At 41.9% G+C, this 25,048-nt stretch overlaps 1 protein-coding gene across 5 annotated transcripts in view; it reads right to left on the bottom strand.

Annotated features, from left to right (window-relative positions):
• Positions 1-25,048, bottom strand: part of pdzd2.S (PDZ domain containing 2 S homeolog) — a 200,281-nt gene that overhangs the window by 31,549 nt on the left and 143,684 nt on the right. For 4 of the 5 annotated variants that reach the window (XM_018244540.2, XM_018244542.2, XM_041580603.1 and 1 more), the window contains 7 exons: positions 21,679-21,752; positions 15,581-15,806; positions 14,583-14,700; positions 12,847-12,979; positions 12,076-12,151; positions 9,954-10,057; positions 8,204-8,375 (listed from right to left, as the gene is read on the bottom strand). In XM_018244540.2, the coding sequence (XP_018100029.1) occupies positions 8,204-8,375; positions 9,954-10,057; positions 12,076-12,151; positions 12,847-12,979; positions 14,583-14,700; positions 15,581-15,806; positions 21,679-21,752 (903 nt within the window). The remainder of the gene's footprint in view (positions 1-8,203; positions 8,376-9,953; positions 10,058-12,075; positions 12,152-12,846; positions 12,980-14,582; positions 14,701-15,580; positions 15,807-21,678; positions 21,753-25,048) is intronic. The other variant, XM_018244541.2, reaches the window with a different exon arrangement.

The raw sequence follows: 25,048 nt of genomic DNA, 5'->3' as shown, positions 1-25,048 counted from the left end.
TGAATTATACCTTCGTAAGGATCAATTACATACACAGTTACATCTTTAGATTGGGTTGAAAAAAGGCCAAAGTCCTTCAAGTTCCACCCCCCCCCCAATGAAATAGACTGGTTTTGCTCCCAATAAGGATTAATTATATCTTAGTTGGGATAAACTACAAGATATCCAGAATGCACAGGAACTGGGGGTTTCCACATAATGGATCTTTACGTAATTTGGATCTTCATACCATAGGTCTACTAGAAACATTAATGTAAACATTAAATAAACCCAATAGGCTGGTTTTGCCTTCAATAAGAATTAATTATATCTTAGTTGGGATCAAGTACAAACTACTGCTTTATTATTACACAGAAAAAGAAAATAATTTTTTAAAAATTTTTTTTTTAAAAAAATGGAGTCTATGGAAGTTTTGGGATAACAGGTTTCCGGATAATGGATCCCTGCTAAAGAGCTGGACTGTGAACATGCAGATAAGTCCCCGAGCATTCGCTTCAGTCTGTGGCCCAAAGGAAATCACTACATTTACTCAAAATCCTCCAGGTCAGGGGTAAAAAAGCTTCTCCGGTTTCCATCAGAGATTTCTCTTGACGTTATCTGGAAACCCATTATCCAGAAAGCTCTGAATTACGGAAAGGCTGTCTCCCATAGACTCCATTTTATCCAAATAATTCAAATTTTTTAAAATGATTTCCTTTTTCTGTGTAATAATAAAACAGTAGCTTGTACTTGATCCCAACTAAGATATAATTAATCCTTATTGGAGGCAAAACCAGCCTATTGGGTTTATTAAATGTTTATTTGATTTTTTAGTAGACTTAAAGAGGAAGTAAAGTCTAAAATAGAACAAGGCTAGAAATACTGTATTTTGTATACTAAACATAAACATGAACTTACTGCACCACAAGCCTAATCAAACAAATGATTTATGCTTTCAAAGTTGGCCACAGGGGGTCACCATCTTGTAACTTTGTTAAACATCTTTGCATTTGTTTTTAGGTGGGGTCAGTGACCCCCATTTTTAAAGCTGGAAAGAACCAGAAGAAAAAGGCAAAAATTTAAAAAACGATAAATAAATAATGAAGACCAACTGAAAAGTTGCTTAGAATTGGCCGTTCTATAACATATTAAAAATTAACTGAAAGGTGAACCAGCCCTTTAAAGGACCACATTACGCATATATTTCCTACAAAAAAATGTGCTTGGAAACTGCCATTTCTATCATTGTACTTCTCTGTACAGGCTATGAAACAGCTTAGGATATGGACAACTCCATTATCCACACCCTTGTTTCCAACAGGCCACACCCCCAGAATTAGATTGTAACACAATAGGAAGGCTGTGGCCAGAAAGAGTGGCACAATGGCAGGTTTAAATATAAATCTGAATGACACATTCTTGGGAGTGAGGGAAACAAATATACAAACTGAAGGAACTGAAGGCGAAGTGACGTTTTTAGGCATTAGAGCTGATAAGGTGAGATATTATAGTACAATATAGTGTTTAGTGCATTAGCTTTTCTCATAATTAATGAAAAATAGGGATGTACCGAATCCAGGATTTGGATTCGGCCGAATCCTTCTCCCTGGCTCAACCAAATCTGAATCCTAATTTGCATATCCAAATTTTGGGTAGGGGGGGAAATCGCGTGACTTTTTGGTCACAAAACAAGGAAATCATTATTTTTCCCCTTCCCACCCCTAATTTGCACATGCAAATTTGATTCAGATTTCGTTCAGTATTCGGCCAAATCTTTCATATGATAAATGATAAATATATTATTATTGAAACTGGATCTCTGGCAACATTGTGCAGTATAAATCGAAACCTTTCAATATAGATGAACGGGTTATATGATGACTGTATACCTTTAAATTTTGAGGTACAGACTTTAATAGGGAAAATTCCAGCCTGCGCAAATGATCCTTGCAGACAGCAATAAGGCAGCCAAGTATTTTTTAGTAGCTCTTTTTCCAGATAAATGTTTAGATGCTGGCAGTGACCCTTGGAAAGAGCTTAAGCACACCATGAGCGATTCCAAATTAAAGAGAGGACACCCTCCAATTCGCAGAATGCGTCATTCACATCACAGGGATAAGCTGGAAAGAAGGGAGCGCTGTGAATCTTCCATGCAGAGCATTTAACGCTTCGCAATATATTTTTCCAGCAATTAGAGTGGCTTGAATGAGGCTACAGTAATTCAAGCCATTTTTATGGCCCATTTTTTTGTGGGTGCAGAGACAACCAAACTCACGTAGGAAACATGGGGTGATGGGTTAAATTGACAGTATGTGCCAATACCTCCCAACAATTCGGAAATAGAAAGATGGACAAAAAGTTTTGGTGCACATATCGAATTGTTTGACCACGCCAATTTTTGCGGTCACACCCCCTAATCATCATGTTCATTTTACAAAATTTGGCAGGTTATTGAAGTTGGAACACATTTCTGTGTTTTTTTTCTGTGTTATTACAGTTTTGCTAATGAAGGTGAAATTGCCCTTTAAAGAAGAACTAAACCCTAAAAATGAATAGGGCTAAACATGCCATATTTTATATTGTGAACTTATTGCACGAGGCTAAAGTTTCAGCTTGTCAATAGCAGCAATGATCCAGGACTTCAAACTTGTCACAGGGGGTCACCATCTTGGAAAGTGTCTGTGACACTCACATGCTCAGTGGGCTCTGATTGGCTGTTGAGAAGCTAAGCTAAGCTACTAGTAAACTGGGTAAAGGTATTATAATAATCTTTATAACTGTCATAACACAAGAGTAAAGTGTTCTGGCCTTCTGTACGTTGCCCTTTATTTAAAGGAGAACTAAACCCTAAAAATTAATAAGGCTAAAAATGCCATATTTTATATAGTGAACTTATTGCACGAGGCTAAAGTTTGAGCTTGTCAATAGCAGCAATGATCCAGGACTTCAAACTTGTCACAGGGGGTCACCATCTTGGAAAGTGTCTGTGACACTCACATGCTCAGTGGGCTCTGATTGGCTGTTGAGAAGCTAAGCTTAGGGCTCGTCACTAATTATCCAGCAGAAAATGAGCTTCCCTGGCTGTAATATAAGCTGATGCTACAGGTTTGCTGATTATTAAATTCTGATGCTAATTGCACTGGTTTCTGTGCTGCCATGTAGTAATTATCTGTATTAATTACTAATCAGCCTTATATTGTGAAATTTCTATTCTATGTGTACTGTACACATAGCAGGGACAGAGGGATAAAAAAGGGTGGAGGAGTGTGTTTGTAGGTAAAGCCTGAATTAAAGCCATGCGCTAAAGAAATAACCATAGTTGGCACTGGTGAGGGTGTAGAATCCCTCTGGGTAGAGCTTTTGACTGGGCAAAAGGTAACAAAAAGAATTATCATTGGTGTATGTTATAAACCACCTCGTATAAGTGTCGAGTATGAAGCCCAGCTACTCTTGCAGATACAAGCGGCTTCACAGCTGGGTCAAGTTGTTGCTATGGGTGACTTCAATTATCCAGATATTGACTGGGGTAATGGGGTTGCTAAGACAGAAAAAGCTAGTAGGTTTGTAAATATGCTGAATGATAACTTTTTATTCCAGCTCGTTCAAGAACCTACTAGGAATAACTCTCTTTTGGACCTTGTAATAACTAACAATACTGAACTCATCTCTAACATTTGTGTGGGTGAGGGGCATTTAGGGAATAGTGATCATAACATGGTCTCCTTTGAGATTCTGTTGCAGAAGCAATTCTATAAGGGAGTAACTAAAACACTAAATTTCAGACGTGCAAACTTTGACAGTATGAGGGCATCTCTGCAACATATTAAGTGGGAAATGCTTTTCACAGGGTTAAACACAGAACAAAAATGGGAAGTCTTTAAAATGCTGCTTGATAAATATATTTGTCAGTATATTCCACTTGTAAGCAAGGAACATCATTGCAAAGCAAAACCTTTTTGGTTCAATAGAAGCGTTGGTGTTGAGGTGGGTAAGAAAAGACGGGCTTTTAAGGCTTTCAAGTTAGCTGGTACAGCCGAAACATTTATAAGGTACAAGGAGGCCAATAAATCATGCAAAGAAGCTATAAGGCAAGCTAAAATTGATATGGAAAAGGATATTGCTGCAATCCAAAAATTATATTTTAAATATGTTAATAGTAAAAAAATGAAGCAGGAAGGGGTGGGACCCTTTCTATCAGAGGGGGGTCAGCTGGTTGATGAAAACAAAATAAAAGCGCAGATTCTGAATTCATATTTTTCGTCTGTCTACACAAATGAGGAACCAGTAAGTGAAGGTTTCCTTCTTAACAGTCCCAATTCTAGTAATACAACTAATGATGCATGGTTCACACATGAAGAAATTCAAGAGACTAGAACATGTTAAGATGAACAAAGGTCCGGGGCCAAATTGTATTCATCCCAGGGTACTTAGTGAGCTTAGCTCTGTGATTGCCAAACCTCTTTACTTAATTTTTCAGGATTCTTTGAAGTCTGGCATAGTGCCGAGAGACTGGCGAATTGCTAATGTGGTGCCTCTATTCAAATAAGGATCCCGTTCTCAGCCTCAAAATTATAGGCCAGTTAGTCTGACGTCAGTGGTAGGAAAGCTTTTTGAAGGTTTAATAAAGGAAAAGATAATGGACTTTATAGGAAATCATAATACTATAAGTTTGTGCCAGCATGGTTTTATGCGTAATAGATCTTGCCAGACTAACTTAATTTCTTTTTATGAGAAGGTAAGTAGAGACCTCGATTCTGGGATGGCAGTGGATGTGATTTACTTAGACTTTGCTAAAGCATTTGATACAGTGCAACACAAAAGGTTACTGGTTAAATTAAGTAATATTGGCCTGGAACATAGTATTTGTACCCAGTAACGGAACTAGGTGGGGACGGGCCCTGGTGCGGGCCGTGCAGCCGGGCCCGCCCCCACCCTCGTCCGTTTGATTTTTCTCTGCGCCTGCAGCCGACTCCAGCCGGCTGCAGTGCGCGTGATCTGCCGGGGGGGCCCTGTGGGGGGTGCGGGCCCTGGCCCAGTTGCATCCCCTGCTCCCCCGGTAGTTACGCCCCTGTTTGTACCTGGATAGAGAACCGGCTAAAAGATAGACTACAAAGAGTGGTGGTAAATGGAACATTTTCTAATTGGACCAGTGTTGTTAGTGGAGTACCGCAGGGCTCTGTACTAGGTCCCTTGCTTTTCAACTTGTTTATTAATGACCTGGAGGTGGGCAATGAAAGTACTGTTTCTATTTTTGCAGATGAGACTAAATTGTGCAGAACTATAGGTTCCATGCAGGATGCTGCCACTTTGCAAAGTGATTTGTTGGAAAACTGGGCAGCAAACTGGAAAATGAGGTTCAATGTTGATAAATGCAGGTTATGCACTTTGGCAAAAATAATATAAATACAAGTTATACACTAAATGGCAGTGTGTTGGGAGTTTCCTGAAATGAGAAGGATCTAGGGGTCTTTGTAGATAACAAGTTGTCTAATTCTGGGCAGTGTCATTCTGTGGCTACTAAAGCAAATAAAGTTCTGTCTTGTATAAAAAAGGGCATTAACTCAAGGGATGAAAACATAATTATGTCTCTTTATAGGTCCCTGGTGAGGCCTCATCTGGAGTATGGGGGCAGTTTTGGACTCCAGTCCTTAAGAGGGATATAAATGAGCTGGAGAGAGTGCAGAGTCTAAGTGCAACTAAACTGGTTAGAGGGAGGGAAGAGTTAAATTATGAGGGGAGACCGTCAAGGTTGGGGTTGTTTTCTCTGGAAAAAAGGCGCTTGCGAGGGGACATGATTAGACTTTACAAGTACATTAGAGGACATTATAGACAAATAGCAGGGGACCTTTTTAACCATAAAGTGGATCACCGTACCAGAGGCCTCCCCTTTAGACTAGAAGAAAAGAACTTTCATTTGAAGCAACGTAGGGGGTTCTTCACAGTCACGACAGTGAGGTTGTGGAATGCACTGCCGGGTGATGTTGTGATGCTGATTCAGTTAATGACTATAAGAGGGACTTGGATGATGTTTTGGACAGACATAATATCAAAGGCTATTGTGATACTAAACTCTATAGTTAGTATAGGTATAGAATTTATGTGAAAGGGGTGTGTGTATGAATGTTGGGTTTTCATTTGGAGGGGTTGGACTTTGTCTTTTTTTCAACCCGATTTAACTATTTAACTATGTATATTGTGAATGGGTCCCTGAGCTCAGTAAGTGACAGCAGCACAGATCATGTGCAGTGAATCAGCAGAAAAGAAGATGGGGAGCTACTGGGGCATCTTTGGAGACACAGATCTTTACTGCTAAAGGGTTTGGTTGTTTGGGGCTGGCACAGAAGCACAAACCATAATGTACATTTCTAGCTACTTCTTTAGTTGAACTTTCCTTGTCCTTTAAGCTGCAAGTCACAGTTTCCCCAAGAGACCTGTTTTTATCTCAAATTGTTACAATTGCTTCTTTGCTTATCTTAAATTGTTACAAAAGTATCTAAGTGCGCCTGCCATGTATTCTGGTCTCTCTGAAGAGCCAATTAAGTTAGAAACGCTGTATCTTTTTCTGACTGTTCAGTACAGGAGATCAAAGAGAAAGTCAGAACATTTCAGTAACAATCCAACTGTCAAAATCGGGACTGTCCCGCAAAAAACTGGACAGCTGTGAGGTATGGGTGCTAGAGAACATAGGCAAAGCTGTGTGTGAATTAACTGCAAGCACTATGTCCATTTTGTGTAATGAAGGGTGCAGAGGCCTATACCACCTAAACTTGTCTTTCTCTCTAAGCAGTTGATTGGCTTACAGGGTAGGTCAAATATTTCTCCAACAATAATCATCTTATACTAATTGGACTGCTGGAGAATGTATAGGGGAATGTGCCTGAGCAATTCATGGAGGACTGTCCCTGGCAGACCCAAGATGATGACACTTTAGAGCTTATTGAAAGGCACAATCACCAGGCTAATACCCGTAGGTGCCAACCCATGGCACCCAATAATGAGATTCTTAATCTATCACAATAGGGATGCAAAGATGACAGTATCCTGCCCTATAGACCAATTATTCTACAATAGTGGGTTCATTCAGAAGTAGCAAGCATCTTTACTTGAGTTCAGCAGAGGCTTAAAATTAGGTCTATACCCTACTGAGCTTCACATTGTGGGTGGGAATTAAACCATTTTCTTCAATACCCCAGTGAAAGCTAAACACTGGTTTGTAGGAATGCACCGAATCTAGGATTCGGTTTGGGATTCGTCCGTTTTTAGCAGGATTTGGATTCAGCCAAATCCTTCTGCCCGGCCTAAACCGAATCTGAATTTGCATATGCAAATTAGGGGCAGGGAGGGAAATCACGTAACTTTTTGTCATAAAACAAGGAAGTAAAAAATGTTTTCTGCTTCCCACGATTCAGATTTGGTTTGGTATTCGGCCGAATCTTTTGCAAAAGATTCAGGGGTTCGGCTGAATCTAAAATAGTGGATCCAGTGCATCCCTACTGGTTTGAGGAATACAGTAATCAGGGTTCATCTAGAAACACAAGCACTGGCAACTGCAACACCAGTAAGTATTGACCACATAACATTGCCAGACTGGCCCATGTATTGAATGGCTGCTCTCCATGCTTCACTTTCTATAAGTGCAAAGCCACTCCAGCAAGGCTCCATCACTACCTGAACAACAATCAATGAACACAGGCCATAGATTTACGATATGGGCATCTGATCTCCATAAATGACCATACAAATGCATCCATCCAATTTAATACAAATCCATCCTTCATTGTATCTTATCCTAGAAAAAATTTGGGAAAACCAGAATCCAGAGGCCAAATTTCCGAGATGCAGAGACCAAGACGTCTCTTTTCTTCACATGACTTGGAGCTGCCCATTCATAATAACCTTTTGGGTGAAGACATGAAACACAATGCCAACAATTTCACTTTTCACGGCACGTGCTCCCCTAGGTAATTCTCATTTGGTGATTGCCTGATACTCAACCAAACCATGGTTCTTATCTAAACACACTGTGCTAGTAATGCTTTGTATGGAAGCATTTATTAGGATATTTTTTTAAGGTTAAGGACTTTCTGAGGAAAGCTCTATCAGTGTGATCTGTATAAGAGATGCTGAGGCTAGTGAATTCGGCAGCGGATGAGTTATGAGCTCCCAGTCAATGCCAAGCCTGTTCTGTTAAGTAAGGTGCAATATATGATGTGTTAAGCCTTACTGGTAGAGTTTAGAGGAGCCGTGTTGTCATCTAGAGAGTTGCTCCCACTGGCCGGCCGCGGCTGTTCCTCATCACTGGAGCCGGTGGCCACGGTGTCGGAGAAGGACGAGTGACTGGGGGCATCCTGAGAGAAATACTGGGACAGCTCCGCTTCTGAGCTCACAGAGCCCTGCTGTGGAAAAGCAAGCAGAGACTTTATCCTATGATTTGTGGTAACAGCGTAGGCCATTTGCAGGATGGGAGATGGAAAGACAAATAAATGTGCAACTCGTGATTTTTCACTGATGTCTGAAACAAAAACATTTGTTTTATCTTATTTAACATGTTATTTTAAAGGAGAAGGAAAGTTGTCTAGCACTTGGGGGTGTCAAATGTTAGGCACCCAAAGTGAATGTATTTACTTACCTGCAGGTCTGGACTGAGAATTAAAATTCAGGTACACAGAGGCCCAATCAGCCCACATAGAGGCCCAAACAGCCCCCACCAGCCCACTAAATGCTGACTTTCTATGGGACCTTATAGCAGCCCCTCTGGCATTTGCCAGAACCCACAGATTGCCAGTCCGGGCCTGCTTACCTGAAACCCCAGTGCTCCAATCGGCAGAAAACTGCACCAGCCCGGGGTTATACCAGTGAGCACCACGGAGCGATCCTCAACCCGTCTTCTTCTTTCTTCAAATTTCCCCAGGCAGACGCATGAGCAGCAGAACAAAACAGACGACTTTTTAGTTAAAGTTCTGCTTTTCACTTGAATGTGCAGTCGCGCGAAGAAAGAAGAAGACGGAAGAGGATGGCTCTGTGGTGCTCACTGGTATAACCCTGGGCCAGTGCAGTTTTCTGCTGATAGGAGCACCAGCCCGGGGTTTCAGGTAAACACTATCACTTGGGGGTGCCTGACATTTGGCACCCCAAGTGATACACGACTTTCCTTCTCCTTTAATACATGTGGAAGCCCTTGTCCCTGAGCAAAATGTCATGATGGGTGTCACCCGACTTGACTCCAGAGCGCCTCAAGGAAATATGGAACCTGTAGGTCAGGGGGACAAGTGTCTTGGGGCAGTTCAACAAATTGCAAAGATGCAGTCAAGCCTATAGCTTTGGCCTGTGCTTAAAGGAGAACTAAACCCTCAAAATTAATATGGCTAAAACTGCCATATTTTATATAATGAATTTATTGCACCAGCCTAAAGTTTCAGCTTGTCAATAGCAGCAATGATCCAGGACTTAAAACTTATTACAGGGGGTCACCATCTTGGAAAGTGTCTGTGACACTCACATGCTCAGTGGGCTCTGATTGGCTGTTGAGAAGCTAAGCTTAGGGCTCGTCACTAATTATCCAGCAGAAAATGAGCTTCCCCTGTAATATAAGCTGATGCTACAGGTTTGCTGATTATTAAATTCTGATGCTAATTGCACTGGTTTCTGTGCTGCCATGTAGTAATTATGTGTATTAATTACTAATCAGTCTTATATTGTGACATTTCTATTCTATGTGTACTGTATATTGTGAGTGGCTCCCTAAGCTCAGTAAGTGACAGCAGCACAGAGCATGTGCAGTGAATCAGCAGAAAAGAAGATGGGGAGCTTTTTTTCCATTCAGGGGGCCAATCTAGGACAGGGTCTGGGCAGGGGCCCGCCGTGTTTTTTCCCGGTTTCTTGACGGCCCAGTCCTACACTGATAACAGCTTTTATCATACTATGGCAAGTATAATAGTATTTATAGCAAAGATTCTAGCAGACATTACCCTTACCCGACTGGCAGGTTCCAGGAAGCGTTTCATAGTCCAGCTGAGGGATGTCGAGCCGTCTCCATGTTTGGGTTTGCAGGCAGGTGAATGATTCTTCAAATGGAGACCTGAAGACAATAACACATGGGATATAGTACTTAGTACTTGGCTTGGTTTGTTTGTCGCCAGGCGACTAGTCTCCCCAAATCTGCCTGTGTGCCCTGCCCCTTAGGGTGTTATTGAAAGGCCAATTCTAAGTAACTATTTAACTAGACTTCATTGTTTATTTTCTATATTTGCCTTCTTTTTCTGACTCTTTCCAGCTGTCGAATGACCCCATCCAAAAGACAAAGGCTCTGTAAGGCTACATGTTTATTGTTATTGCTACTATTTATTTACCTATCTTTCTATTCAGGCCTTTTCTATTCATATTCCAGTCTCTTGTTCAAATCAGCACATGGCTGCAAGGGACCCTAGCACCCAGATTACTGAACTTGCTAACTGGAGAGCTGCTGAATAAAAAGCGAAGTAACTCAAAATACAAAAAGTATAACAATGAAAACCAATTGTAAATTGTCTCTGAACATCACTCTCTACATGATACTAAAAGTTAACTCAAAGATGAACAACCCCTTTAAGATATCAATTGGGCAGGTTTACAAATTCTGGTGGGACAAAGACTGTTTATCTTACAAAAAGGTACGAGCCTGGCACTGCCCCACCCCCACTGTTGCCCCCATGGCACATGCCAGGAGATCTTGAATGGGAGTGATATCATTGGCCGTCTATCTACAGGGAGACTAAAGTCAGTGACCAATATATAGTGAATAATGAACCCGCATATTATTATAAGGATATTATAAGTCATTGAGGAGTTCCATGACCAAATAAAAGCACAAGTTCTCTCATTCGCCAGCGACGGCTTAGCTCACAGCGCAACACTTTGCCAGGCCTAGATTCGCCAGGACAACGCTAATTCACTAAAATCTGAACTTGCGTCCGGGGCACCGAACGCTGACGAAGTTGCGCTAGCGTTACTGCACCGAGTAAAGCGAAGTTGCGCTAGCGTTGGCTAATTTGCATACAGCAGGAAGTTAAAGTTGAATGGACGGATATGTCCATTGCACTTCGCCTGGTCTGAGGTGGTGAAGGCAAGTCTGGCGCAAGAGGTAACGCTCAGTAAAATATGCATTATTATTATTATTAACATGTATTTATATAGCGCCAACATATTGCATCTTAGTGAATTTGCGTAGTTACGTCCATTCGCCAGAGTGCTAATTCGCCAGGCATTAGGGAGCAAAGTAGCGGTAGAGTCTATCTCCTTCACTAGCTAAGTTACGCCAGCGACCGTTAGTAAATCGGCGAAGTACCGAAATGACGTCATGCTGGCGAATTTTCACCAGCGTTAGTCACTTCGCCCTTTAGTAAATTTGCCCCCAAGTGTTCTTTTGAGATTTATGACCTTCTGGATTCCTGACTTTCAGCTTGTTCTTTGACTTCTCTTCGTGTATCCCGTTTGCCTTGACGTCTCGGCTTCTGGTTTTGACCTGGCGTGTCCCTTGACCACGGCTCCTGCATAACTACTAATCTCTGCCTGCAGTTGCGCTTTCTTTCTGCATGTACATTTACATGTGTATTTACTTTTTCTCTAGGGTGGGAAGCGTGGGGGAGGCTATCACCTTCAGACTCACAGTGGTACAGGTATGGGACCTGTTATCCGGAAACCCATTATCCAGAAAGGCCCGAATTATGGAAAGGCTGTTTCCCATAGACTCCATTTTATCCAAATAATCCAAATTTTAAAAAATGTATTTCCTTTTTCTCTGTAATAATAAAACAGTAGCTTGTACTTGAGCCCAACTAAGATATAATTAATCCTTATTGGAAGCAAAACCAGCCTACTGGGGTTATTTAATGTTTACATGATTTTCTAGAAGACTTAAAATATGAAGATCCATTATCTTGAGCATTCTAGATAACAGGTCCCATAACTGTACCGGACACTAGCATTGATGGTATGGTGATTGAATTGTGTCAGTGTGACAGAAAAGTGGACATTGAATACAAGGACTCAAGGTCCTGCCCCTGTTGTGGCTCATTTATAGTCAAATCACAACATATAAAATACAGACATGCGGCTAACCCATAGAATGGAAGGAGTCTTTGCTTTCACGGTGCGTCGTACGGGCGATCACTTCGTCCATCTCTTGCTCTGACACCTTCAAAGAAATAAGAAATATTTGCAAGTGGAATGCAGAACCTATATGTGTGGAAAGAACGAGCATTTCAGGCACAGAGGAGGGTTTGCACAGATGTGAGAACGATTTGTCATTATTCTGAAGCCCACTCTGTTCTACTGCAGCCCCAAGAAACGCTGACACAGTAAATTCATTAAATGGGAACAATGGCACCAAACAGAAGCTTTACCACAGCCTGGCGTTGGGATTGTGTGGGCAGGAAAATACACAGCCCGGCGACAAACCTCCTCTTCTTTGGGGCGACTAATCTCCCCTAACTGCCTCCCCTGCCGGCTAAAATGTAAATGGTAATCGTAAATGGCACTCGGATCGATTTGTTTTCCAAAGTCGATAAAGTTTCCTTGTCGGGCGACTTCGGAAAAGGAATCGCTCAGAGTACCACCCCGCCGGTGATTTACATTTTAGCCTGCGGGAAAGCAGCTTGGGGAGATTAGTCGCCCCGAAGAAGAGGAGATTTGACGCCAGGTGACTAATCTCCCCTAATCTGCCTGGAAGAGAGATTGGGGTGGGAGGAGCATGAAGCACAAAAGGATTTAAATGTATAGAGGAGCAAAAAAAATTAGGAGAAGAATAAAATAAAGGATCCCTCTAATTCCCAGAAATCCCTGAACGCAATGGAACGAAATGATTATGAAGCAACTGCAAGTATCTCTCACCTTTGGATTTGGGTGGCGGCTGATAATAAGACTTACTGGTCCCGGGCCGCACTCGCTTAGTATAGCGTACGCCTCGCTCAGTGCAGCATGCCTAAGGCTCACAGAGTCCGCTTCCAGGATTTGATCGCCGCGGCTGAAGATAGAAGAAAAACAATTTTTCTATATTACTGTTGATGGTTATTGTACAACACTTACAAATATTGCATAAAGATTGCCTGAGAGGGTTCCTATATAGAGATTAGTTTCAGAAGGTTTAATGTCACACCCGGAGCTTTGCATCTCAGTGCATTTTTAGCCAGAAAGTAAGTGTCCCTCCTTCCACTACTGTTCACTGGAATGGGAAACATGGGTAAGAGTTGTGTGAGCAGCCATTCAAAGCTGAAAAAGGAGAAAGGCACAGGATACACAGTAGATAATAGATTAGCTCTGTAGTATACAATGGAATTCTACATACAGTAGCTTATCTGTTATCTACTATTTGTCTTGTGCTTGAATGGCTGCCCCCATGGCTACACAGCAGCTTGTTTATATAAACTATAGTAGTACTTATCTGTTATCTACTGTGTATCCTGTGCTTGAATGGCTGCCCCCATGGCTACACAGCAGCTTGTTTATATAAACTATAGTAGTACTTATCTGTTATCTACTGTGTATCCTGTGCTTGAATGGCTGCCCCCATGGCTACACAGCAGCTGGTTTATATAAATTATAGTAGTACTTATCTGTTATCTACTGTGTATCCTGTGCTTGAATGGCTGCCCCCATGGCTACACAGCAGCTTGTTTATATAAACTATAGTAGTACTTATCTGTTATCTACTGTGTATCCTTTGCTTGAATGGCTGCCCCCATGGCTACACATCAGCTAGTTTTTATAAACTATAATAGTCTGAAGCAAACAGTAGTGTGGCAAATGCCTAGAAAGAAGGGCAATAAAATGCACCATACACCTGCCGGTCACTGTTCATCCAGGTCTCCCTTGCTACCTGCATGTCGTCAGTTTGTTTAGTCTGCACCGAGGCTGCTGAAATGCTAATTGTTCAACTCCAAGATCTGCTGCTGAACTACAACTCCCAACAGGCTGTCAGGGGAACGCTACACTATGTATCTAAATCAGATAACACCGCCTATTTCCAAGCTATTTAAACAAAAAATAGGATTACTCAAATATCTTTCCTGCCAGGTAATATTATACATTCCGGGAGCATGGAGAGCTTGGAGTAACAATAAAGATTTATTGCTTTGGCCAATAATAACAAACCCGGGGCCCCCCCAACCTCAGTCACAGAAAGTAACACTTCCCCTGGCCAGTGACATGACATTATCCCATCTGGAATCATTCATTTATTAAAACCATAGGGCCATTGGGAGAGACTGCCAACTTCATTTTGCATGAATTCGGTAAAATTCTAAACAAAAGCACAGGCAGCATTGCACTGAATAATTCAAAAGAATTTAAAGCAACATCACTAAACCCACCTCGAACAGAAATATTCAGCACTTACACAACACAGACCCTATTATGCCTAGTTTATTTATTCTTCATATGGTTTCTTGTACGGTCAGTGTTATATCCGACTCCTGAAACAATGTAGCAGATTTCAGCTGATGGACAGGACATGGAGGAGAGCAGCTTGCCGCCACTTTGTTTCAAGAGTCAGAACAGACAAAAAAATATTAGATGTCCAACATGAAAGAAAAGCAGAAACTAGACAATATTGTGTTTTATCCACAAACCTGAGCCTGCCGTCCATCTTGGCCACAGATCCCGGTGCTAAGCTGTGGATATAGATCCCAGGGGAGCTGTTTTCCAGTGTAAGGCAGCAAACGCCGATTCCCAAACCCACTCCAGGTTCTGCAAGAACAACACAGAAGAAAGTGAAGGATTGTCCAGTCCCATCACATACACCTAGGGTTGCCACCTTTTAAATAAAAAATTACCGGCCATGGTGGGGGGGGGGCGGAAAAGAAAGGGGTGGGGCGTGATGCAAAAAAGGGCGGAGCCAATGAGGGTGCCACAAAAGGGGTGGAGCCATGGGGAGTAGCACCATAAAATGGGCGGGGCCATGTGGGGGTAGCATCACAAAAGGGGCGGGCCACCACCCGAAGCCGACGAAAATGTAAGTTTTCATAGGCGGGCAGGGGATTTTGTAAATGGTATTAAAAATTACCGGCAGCTACATTGCCGGTAAATTTGTAATACCGGCCCCGGCAGGTATAAAATACTGGCTGGGTGACAACCGTACGTACACCTAATAGTCTCACTGAATACGCACACGATCAGCTCTAATGAGCCAAATCCTCTACCTTCTAGGAAAAACCTTTTGGAGCAGGCACTCGGTGAAGGCAAACTTCCACCAGACAATAAGTTGAAAGTATAGTTTATTGTGTCCACAGCCTTACCTGTTTTGTGCCATGAACACTTAATCGTAGGCTATGATTTAGGTTTATGACACAAAACGCGTAAGGCTGTGGGACACAATAAACTCTACTTTCAACTTATTGTCTGGTGGAACTTTGCCTTCACCGAGTGCCTGTTCCAAAAGGTTTTTCGGTTTGTCCGTTCCCCGTGCTGAGGGCTCAGGGCGGTGCACTTGGGTCCCTTCCCTTCTGTGGTGAGTAATCACTTTATAATTGGAGACCCTAAAACTCTAGATTCCTCTAACTTCTAGGGCCTATGTATCTGCAGTGTTCCCATCATTGTGCACAGGAAAAAGTATATGCCCCCTCATTACCTTTATTAAGTGTCACATCCATAATGATCCGATCCTTGGGCCCTGGGCCCTTACGACACCCTGAGGTAGAGTCTCCATCTTCAGAGCCCGGCACTGAAGTTCCAAGGCTGATATTTGAGTTTGGGGAGCTGGAGCGGCTCATCATGGTGGGAGTCGGACAAGGGGTGAGGCTGGGACTGCGCAGTCTGGTCCGTACAGTCAGGGTAACGACACCTTTTTTCAGTTGCTGACAAATACAAAGAGTAGGAAGTTAGTAATCAACAGATTGCCAATGTCAGATCGCTGGCCCTACAGATGTTATTTAAAATTTTTAATATCTCAGAAGTCTCTTCTATTGCACAAATTGAGTGTCTCACCTTTAAAGGAGAACTAAAGCCTAACAAGAATTAGCTAGAAATGTTGTACATTATGTTTTTAGCATCTGTACCAGCCCAAGGCAACCACAGCCCTTAAGCAGTAAAGATCTGTGTCTCCAAAGATGCCCCAGTAGCTCCCCATCTTCTTTTCTGCTGATTCACTGCACATGCTCTGTGCTGCTGTCACTTACTGAGCTTAGGGACCCACTCACAATATACAGTACACATAGAATAGAAATGTCACAATATAAGGCTGATTAGTAATTAATACAGATAATTACTACATGGCAGCACAGAAACCAGTGCAATTAGCATCAGAATTTAATAATCAGCAAACCTGTAGCATCAGCTTATATTACAGCCAGGGAAGCTCATTTTCTGCTGGATAATTAGTGACGCGCCCTAAGCTTAGCTTCTCAACAGCCAATCAGAGCCCACTGAGCATGTGAGTGTCACAGACACTTTCCAAGATGGTGACCCCCTGTGACAAGTTTGAAGTCCTGGATCATTGCTGCTATTGACAAGCTCAAACTTTAGCCTCGTGCAATAAGGTCAGTATCGGACTGGCCCACAGGGATACCAGGAAAACTCCCGGTGGGCCCAGGTGTCAGTGGCCTCTTGCTTCTAACCATTTAGCCTATTTCATGGTCATTCTCTATTTCTTAATGGGAAAAAAGAGGCTTAATAATGGAAGAATAGAGTATAGTATGTAGAGATAAAAGACTAGGAAAATAAAGAGGAGAGGAGGAGGAATAATAGTTTGGAAAGTGGGCTCACGGTCTAAAGTTTTCTGGTGGGCCCCTGGCATCCCAGTCTGACACTGAATAAGGTCATTATATAAAATATGGCAATTTTAACTATATTTATTGTTAGGTTTAGTTCTCCTTTAAGTTAACTTTTAATGTGTCATAGAATGACCAATTCTAAGCAACTTTTCAATTGCCCTTCATTTTTTTCTCTTTTATAGTATTTGAATTATTTGCCTTCTTCTTCTGACGCTTTCCGGCCTTCGGAAAAAAAAACAAATGCTCCAAATATATTGATATTGCTTATCTTTCTCATCAGTCCCTCTTCTATTCATATTCCATTCTTTTACTCAAATCAATGCATGGTTTTAGGGTAATTTAGTAATTGCAAACTGGAGAGTTACTGAATAAAAAACTCAAAAACCACAAATATAAAAAATGGAAACCAATCGCAAAGTGTCTCAGAATATCACTCTCCACATCATACTAAAAGATAATTTAAAGGTGAACGACCCCTTTCGTTCGCCAATAGAATTTATTTCAAGTTTTTCAAAGTTTTGAAAATAAACAAAGGGGATGCAGAACTACCAAACAAGGGCACTAATAGCTGTATAACTTATAAATCCAGTAGTATAACTTGACAACAAGTTTTTAACTACTCATTATACAGCAATATTCCTTAAGTTCTAATACATATTCTATTTAGTGATGAGCGAAATTTTTTGCCAAAAAAAAAAATGATGCCTATAGACTTCAATGGGTGAAAAAAATTGTTGTGCGACAAAAAACATTGACACTCATAGACTTCATCTTGGCAAATTTTCACGTTTCGCAAATTTTTGGTGAAAGGGGTCAGATTCGCCCATCACTAATTCTAAAATTGTGTTGGATCTAATCCCAAATTAAAGTCTAGGGGTTTGTACTAGTAGATAACAGCTTTATTGTTTTACGGTTCCTTTGTCTTTTAAAGGAACAGTTTAGTATAAAAATAAAAACTGGGTAAATAGATAGGCTGTGCAAAATAAAAAATTTTCTAATATAGTTAGTTAGGCAAACATGTAATGTATAAAGGCTGGAGTGACTGGATGTCTAACATAATAGCCAGAACACTACTTCCTGCTTTTCAGCTCTCTTGCTTTCCACTGATTGGTTACCAGGCAGTAACCAATCAGTGACTTGGGGGGGCACATGGGTCAAAACTCTTGCTTTTGAATCTGAGCTGAATACTGAGGATCAATTGCAAACTCACTGAACAGTTATGTCCCATGTGGCCCCCCTTATAGTCACTGACTAACTCAGAGTTAGAGAGCTGAAAAGCAGGAAGTAGTGTTCTGGCTATTATGTTACACATCCAGTTACTCCTTTATACATTACATTTTTGCCTAATTAACTATATTATATACATTTTTTATTTTGCACAGCCTATTTACCCAGTTTTTATTTTTATACTGAACAAGTCCTTTAAGTATTTAAGCCAAGGTTCCCATTTGTTCCAATATTTTACTTTACTTCTATTATATATCATATGTTATTTCCTCTATATTCCTTGTCTCTGGTAGAAATGTTTTGCTTTCAGTTCTAATCACTGCTGGTTAAGCTACTGGTATAAGGGGTGTGACGGGATGTATTTAGAATAGAGACAGAGCCCCTGAGTTGGCAGAATGAATCGTCCCGTATAAATTCCTGCTACATGTGCCATCATGCTATATAACCTCTTAAATGTAACTGACATTATGTAACTCCCGTTTATCCGGTTACTTCCCATTAACTCATCCCCTGACTGACTGGTCCTCCTGCCAAATCCTCTATAAAGAGCGCAACTCTAACACAGGTATAAACACTTATATAACTTCCCTAGTATGTTGTACACCATGTGACGTGCCAAAGTGATTTGTTCACATAGCCAAACAAACCGTATTCCCACGCTGCAGTAATGGGGCACTAAAGCTGTAATGGGAAGCTGCAGGGACTACAGAGGAAGCAGACCCTGCGGCTGCAGGGGGGCCCAGGAGCCCTATGAGGCCCTAATTAATCAGCAAAGTCAATATATACAGGTATGGGACCTGTTATACAGAATGCTCGGGACCTGGGGTTTTCCGGATAACGGATCTTTCCGTAATTGAGGTCTTCATGCCTTAAGTCTACTAGAAAATCATGTAAACATTAAATAAACCCAATAGGCTGGTTTTGCTTCCAATAAGGATACATTATATCTTATTTGGGATCAAGTACATGCTACTGTTTTATTATTACACAGAAAATGGAAATCATTTTTAAAAATTTGGATTATTTGGATAAAATGGAGTCTATGGGAGACAGCCATTCCGTAATTCGGAGCTTTCTGGATATCGGGTTTCCGGATAAGGGATCCTATACCTGTATTGGTATATTCTTGGGTCCAGTTTGGGGCTTACTGGCATACAACCCTATAATTGTAAAAAACAGAAGCAGCAGATATTATTTGGATGACTTCATGTGGCTCCTTTACATTTTTTTATGATTTAACGCATTTACAGGTATGGGATCCATTATCAGGGAACCTGTTATCCAGAAAGCTCCAAAATACGGAAAGGCCAAATAACCCACATTTTTAAAAATTCTTTTTTTTTCTCTGTAATAATAAAACAGTAGCTTGTACTTGATCCCAACTAAGATATAATTAATCCTTATTGGAAGCAAAACCAGCCTATTGGGTTTCATGTTTATATGATTTTATTTTCTAGTAGATTTAAGGCATGAAGATCGACATTATGGAAAGATCCATTATCCGGAAAACCCCTAGTCCCAAGCATTCTAGATAACAGGTCCCAGGTAACCTGGGGCTTTCCAGATAATGGATCTTTCCCTAATTTTCATTCCTTAAATCAACAAGAAAATCATATCAACATGAAATAAACCCAATAGGCTGGTTTTGCTTCCAATAAGAATTAATTATATCTTAGTTGGGACCAAGTACAAGGGGATGTTTTATTATTACACAGAAAAAGGAAATTATTTTTAAAATTTGGAATATTGGGATATAATGGAGTCTATGGGAGACAGCCTTTCCATAATTCAGAGCTTTCTGAATAACAGGTTTACGGATAACAGATCCCATACCTGCATTGTTCTGGTAATACTGTGGGGGGGGGGCATAGACACTGTATAATTTGTCCATTAATTAAAATGACCATTTCAAGCGATATTGACTAGTTGAATCCAGGAAAACTGTGGGGAGCTGCCTGCTTGGCCCTGCAAACAACTGGACAATGGATACATCTCACTGTGAATGATGAAAATGTTCTAACCTGACAGATCAATTTTCTGACTGATAGGTTGTTTGGGGAAAGAAAAATCTTAATGGCCATGGCCACCTTTAAAGGGGAAGGAAAGGCTTTGTGCACTTGGGGGTAGAGTCCTGCAGCGGGTCGCTTACCTTCAATAAAAGCAGGCACCCTGGGGAATGAGGGGAGGATTTTTAAGTGCGGGTATAGCCGCGGGTCGTGGGTCAGGTTGCGGGTCTCTTTTAAATCTCTTATCTTATGTAATATTGTCTATATTTTACTCCTTTTAAAGTTTTACAAAACTTGTTTCTGTCCCCACCCACTTTTGATGATGTCTCTTCCAGTTTGCAGCAACATCACTTCCTGTTTAATGGTGGTCGTGGGTTGCAGGTCGGCTTGCGGATAAGGCAGTTGCGGGTCCGGGTCGGGTAGTGGATCAAAGTGGGAAAATATGTGGGTTGCGATTTGGGTCGGGGGTTTGCGGTTCGGGTCGCGGGCTGCGGGTTTGGGTCTTAGAAATTGGTTCCGTGCAGGACTCTACTTGGGGGTGCCAAATGTTAGGCACCCCAAGTGATTGTATTTACTTACCTGAAACCCCGGGCCGGTGCTCCTATCAGCAAAAAACTGCACCGGCCCAGGGTTTTTCCAGTGAGCACCACGGAGAGATTCTCTTCCGGCTTTTTCTTTCTTCAAATATTCCGGGGCAGACACATTCGCAGTAGAACTAAATAGACGTCTTTTTAGTTAAAGTTTGGGTTTTCGTTCTACTGCGCACAAAGGAAAGAGGAAGAGGAACGATCCGTCGGGCTCGCTGGAATAACCCCAGGCCGGTGCAGTTTTTTGCTGAGCACCGGCCTGGGGTTTCAGGTAAGTAAATACAATCACTTGGGGGTGCCTAATATTTGGCACCCCCAAGTGCACAAAGCCTTTCCTTCTCCTTTAAGTTTAAACCCAACCCAAGGAGGCTTTCTATTGTGGGTGGAGAGGCTGCAGCTATAGGGGGGCCCAGTGGCAGCCCCAACAATTAATAAGCAATTTCAATATATATATAGTGGTAAAACAAGTCAGCATCTGGAAGTTTGGGGGGGGGGGGCTACATTTTGTTTGCTATTGGGGCCAGTAATATCTAGTTACACCACTGGGGTGGCTGCATGTAGGGAGGAAGTCCATATCAATAGGGATGGGCCAAACTTGACCCGTTTCGATTCCCCAAAAATTCGACACTGGCGAAATTTCACGGATGGCCATTAAAGTCTACGGGCGTCATTTTCACGGTGAAACAATCCATCCCTACATAGGAAGCCATCAAACAAAGAACCCCCCGAGGGATGCTAAATCAGTGCCAGGGTCAGTATCCCTTATCCAAGTGAATAATAAGTTTGAACCAATAAGTTGTCATGTATACAGACTAGAGAGTAATATCAGTAATACACTAGACTTACAAGTTTGCCTTCAGTTTAACTGCCCTACGGAAACAATTTAAAGGGCAGCATTTCAAAGTAAATGTGACTTTTATCAGCTGAGTGAGAAGTAACGGCTCAGGCTGAGATGCAATGGCACCAACATAAAGAGAAGCGGTTCTTTCATTGGGCATCATTATCGCCCCCGTGGCACTTTTACATCAGGATGAGATATTCTCACGTGGATCTGGCAAAATGTGCAGTAAATATGCCCCCTCCTCTGCTCATAACCTCTCCTCATAATAATCTAATGTATTTTCCCCCCCACTTTACCTTGAATTTGTGAATCGCTTCTTGGTGGGTTAACCCCTGCAGGGAATCCCCGTTAACCTCGAGAATTTCGTCCCCTGGGAATGAGAAAACATTTAAGATGTGGGGCAACATGTAGATCTGCACCATTGTCACCAATGATATTAATTGGACAGTATTACTGTACCCAAAGCACATTTCTGCAACCAATCAGATGTTTGGGTTTTGTTTTATAAGAATGACGCCGACAGGCAGTATTTTACTTAACGTAATATTTCTGCAACATTTAACCTAACCATTGTTTTCTTGTTGCAAACAACTCGCACATGTGAATCCAAGCTCAGCAGCCAAGCACACAATGGATGGCTTTCAGGATGAAAATACATATTTCCCTGCCCTGTTTGCGGCCAGATTCGGGGAGATTAGGCACCCGGCGACGAATCTCCTCTTCTTCAGGGCGACTTATCTCCCGGAACTGCCTCCCTCTGTCTTCCCTCCGGCTGGAATGAAACTCGACGGTGTGATGGCAATCCGAGTGATTCGTTTTCCAAAGTCGCCCGAAGTTTCCTTGTGAGGCAACTGCGGGCGACTTCAGAAAACGAAGTGTTCCTAGTGCCATCCCACCGGTGATTTTCATTCCAGTCGGTGGGAAGGCAATTCCGGGAAATTAGTCGCCCCGAAGAAGAGGAGATTTGTCCCTGAATCTGCCAGTGTGCCCTGACCCTAAAGTTAACTAGTATGTTATAGAATGGCTAATTCTGAGCAACTTTTCAATTGGCCTTCATTTCTTCTTTTTTTTATAGTTTTTAAATTTGCTTGCCTCTTTTATTACTCTTTCTAGCTTTCAAATAAAGGGGCACTGACCCCATCTAATAACACTCTGTAAGGCTACAAATATATTGTTATTGCTACTTTTTATTACTTACCTTTCTATTCAGGCCTCTCCTATTCATATTCCAGTCTCTTATTCCAATCAATGCATGGTTTCTAGGGTAATTTGGACCCTAGCAACCAGATTGCTGAAACTGCAAACTGGAGAGCTGCTGAATAAAAAGCTAAATAACTAAAAACACAAATAATAATAAAATAAAACCAATGTCAAATTGTCTATAATAAAGAAGAAACAAAGACTAGTTGAAAAGTTGCTCAGAATTAGCCATTCTATAACCCACTAAAAGTTAACTTAAAGGCGAACCACCCCTTTAACGGCAGGGTCCCACATTATTCAAAGCTTTGTAAGTAAAATGCTATCGCGATAACCCAGAGGGGGGAACAGTTGTGCAATACAGAATAAAGAATGGGACCTGTAAGATATATGTGAAACATCTGCAATGCGTGCAGTTATGGATACCATGTATTTCATTAGTTGGACTAACTGCAGAGAGATTATTATTTTTTTTGCTTTGGTAACTAGGATCCCGGTGGATTCCCACGGCAGAGCAGACTGCAGCACGGAGCCCTCGTTGCAGGGGAGTGAATTTATTACATTCCAAGGTGTTAATAGGCCCCCCTCGGGCTTTTTGCTTTGGATTTAAAAGTCAAAGCCAGTCCTCCCACGCAACTGTCACCGAAAGCCGGATCAGCTTCCAGCAAATCTAGCATCAGGCACACTCTGAAGAGGCTGAGATGTTCCTTTGGGGTTTTATGGGCTAATTTGTGGAGTTATGGTGAAACAGCAATGGCAGGGAGATGGGAAACAGACTGAGTGTACTTCATGCCTTGAGGACACAGAGAAATAGGCCTAAGGGGCATTTTGACCTCTACTGCCATCAATTGGGACAAGAGAGGCACCTCAAACACCCCTGTCTGCCTTTCACCACTCATGTTATTAAAGGAGAAGGAAAGGCTTGGTGCACTTGGGGTGCCAAATGTTAGGCACCCCCAAGTGATTGTATTTACTTACCTGAAACCCTGGGCCGGTGCTCCTATCAGGAGAAAACTTACACGGCCCGGGGTTATACCACTGAGCACCGCAGATCGATCCGGTCAACTGTGCAAGCGTCTGCCCCGGGAAAGTTGAAGACAGAGGATCGCTCCGTGGTGCTCACCATGGGCCGGTGCAGTTTTCTGCTGATAGGAGCACCAGCCCGGGGTTTCAGGTAAGTAAATACAATCACTTGGGGGTGCCTAACATTTGGCACCCCAAGCCTTTCCTTCTCTTTAAAGGAACAGTAACATCAAAAAATGAAAGTGTTTTAATGTAATAAAAATATAATGCAGTTGCCCTGCACTGGTACAACTGGTGCTATTTGCTATAGAAATACTACTGTTTATATAAATAAGCTGCGGTGTAGCAATTAGGGATGCACCGAATCCAGGATTCGGTTCGGAATTCAGCATTTTTAAGCAGGATTCCGCCGAATCCTTCTGCCTGGCCAAACGGAATCCTAATTTGCATATGCAAATTAATGGCGGGGAGAGAAAATCTCATGACTTTTTGTCGCAAAACAAGGAGATAAAAAAAGTTTTCCCCTTCCCACCCCTCATTTGCATATGCAAATTAGGATTAAGATTCAGTATTCACTGAATCTTCCACGAAGGATTCGGGGGTTTGGCCGAATCCAAAATAGTGGATTCGGTGCATCCCTAGTAGCAATGGGGGCAGCCATTCAAAGGAGAAAAGGCTCAGGTTACACAGCACAGAGCAGATAGGTTCTGTGGAATATAATGTTATCGGTTATCCATTATTTAACCTGTGCCATATAGTTTTTTTCAATTTCCGCCATTGCTACACAGGCAGCTTGTTTATATAAACTATAGTAGTACTTATCTGTTATCTACTGTGTATCCTGTGCTTGAATGGCTGCCCCCATGGCTACACAGCAGCTTGTTTATATAAACTATAGTAGTACTTATCTGTTATCTACTGTGTATCCTGTGCTTGAATGGCTGTCCCCATGGCTACACATCAGCTTGTTTATATAAACTATAGTAGTACTTATCTGTTATCTACTGTGTATCCTGTGCTTGAATGGCTGCCCCATGGCTACACAGCAGTTTATATAAACTATAGTAGTGTTTCAGAAGCAAACATATCAGTTTTACCAGTACAGGTACATCAGGGGATTAGACTGATATCCCCCCTGAATGTCAATCACTGGCAACATTGTAAAGGAAACACAGAGCAGCAACTGCCATGAAAATAAGCAAACCCCCCCCCCCCCCCCCCAAGTGAGGTCACAGAGCTGCCGCGCATCAGCAGAAATTCAACTTTTTCTAGGACACCGCGCTTGATGGCTTCCTAAAATGCCAAAAATGCTCTGCTGACCAGATCACTACAGACAGCTGCAACCCTTAGCAAAAATATATAAGAAGAGTATTCAGGTCAGAGAGAACTAGTTCAAAAGAGAAGCAAAACAAAATCACCATGGCAGCTTCCGCGGGGAAGATTTGT

This window comes from Xenopus laevis, chromosome 1S, assembly GCF_017654675.1.
Source record: "Xenopus laevis strain J_2021 chromosome 1S, Xenopus_laevis_v10.1, whole genome shotgun sequence".
Lineage (NCBI taxonomy): Eukaryota > Metazoa > Chordata > Amphibia > Anura > Pipidae > Xenopus > Xenopus laevis.
The sequence above is the reverse complement of the archived record's forward strand: the minus strand, read 5'-3'. Positions and strand labels throughout refer to the sequence as shown.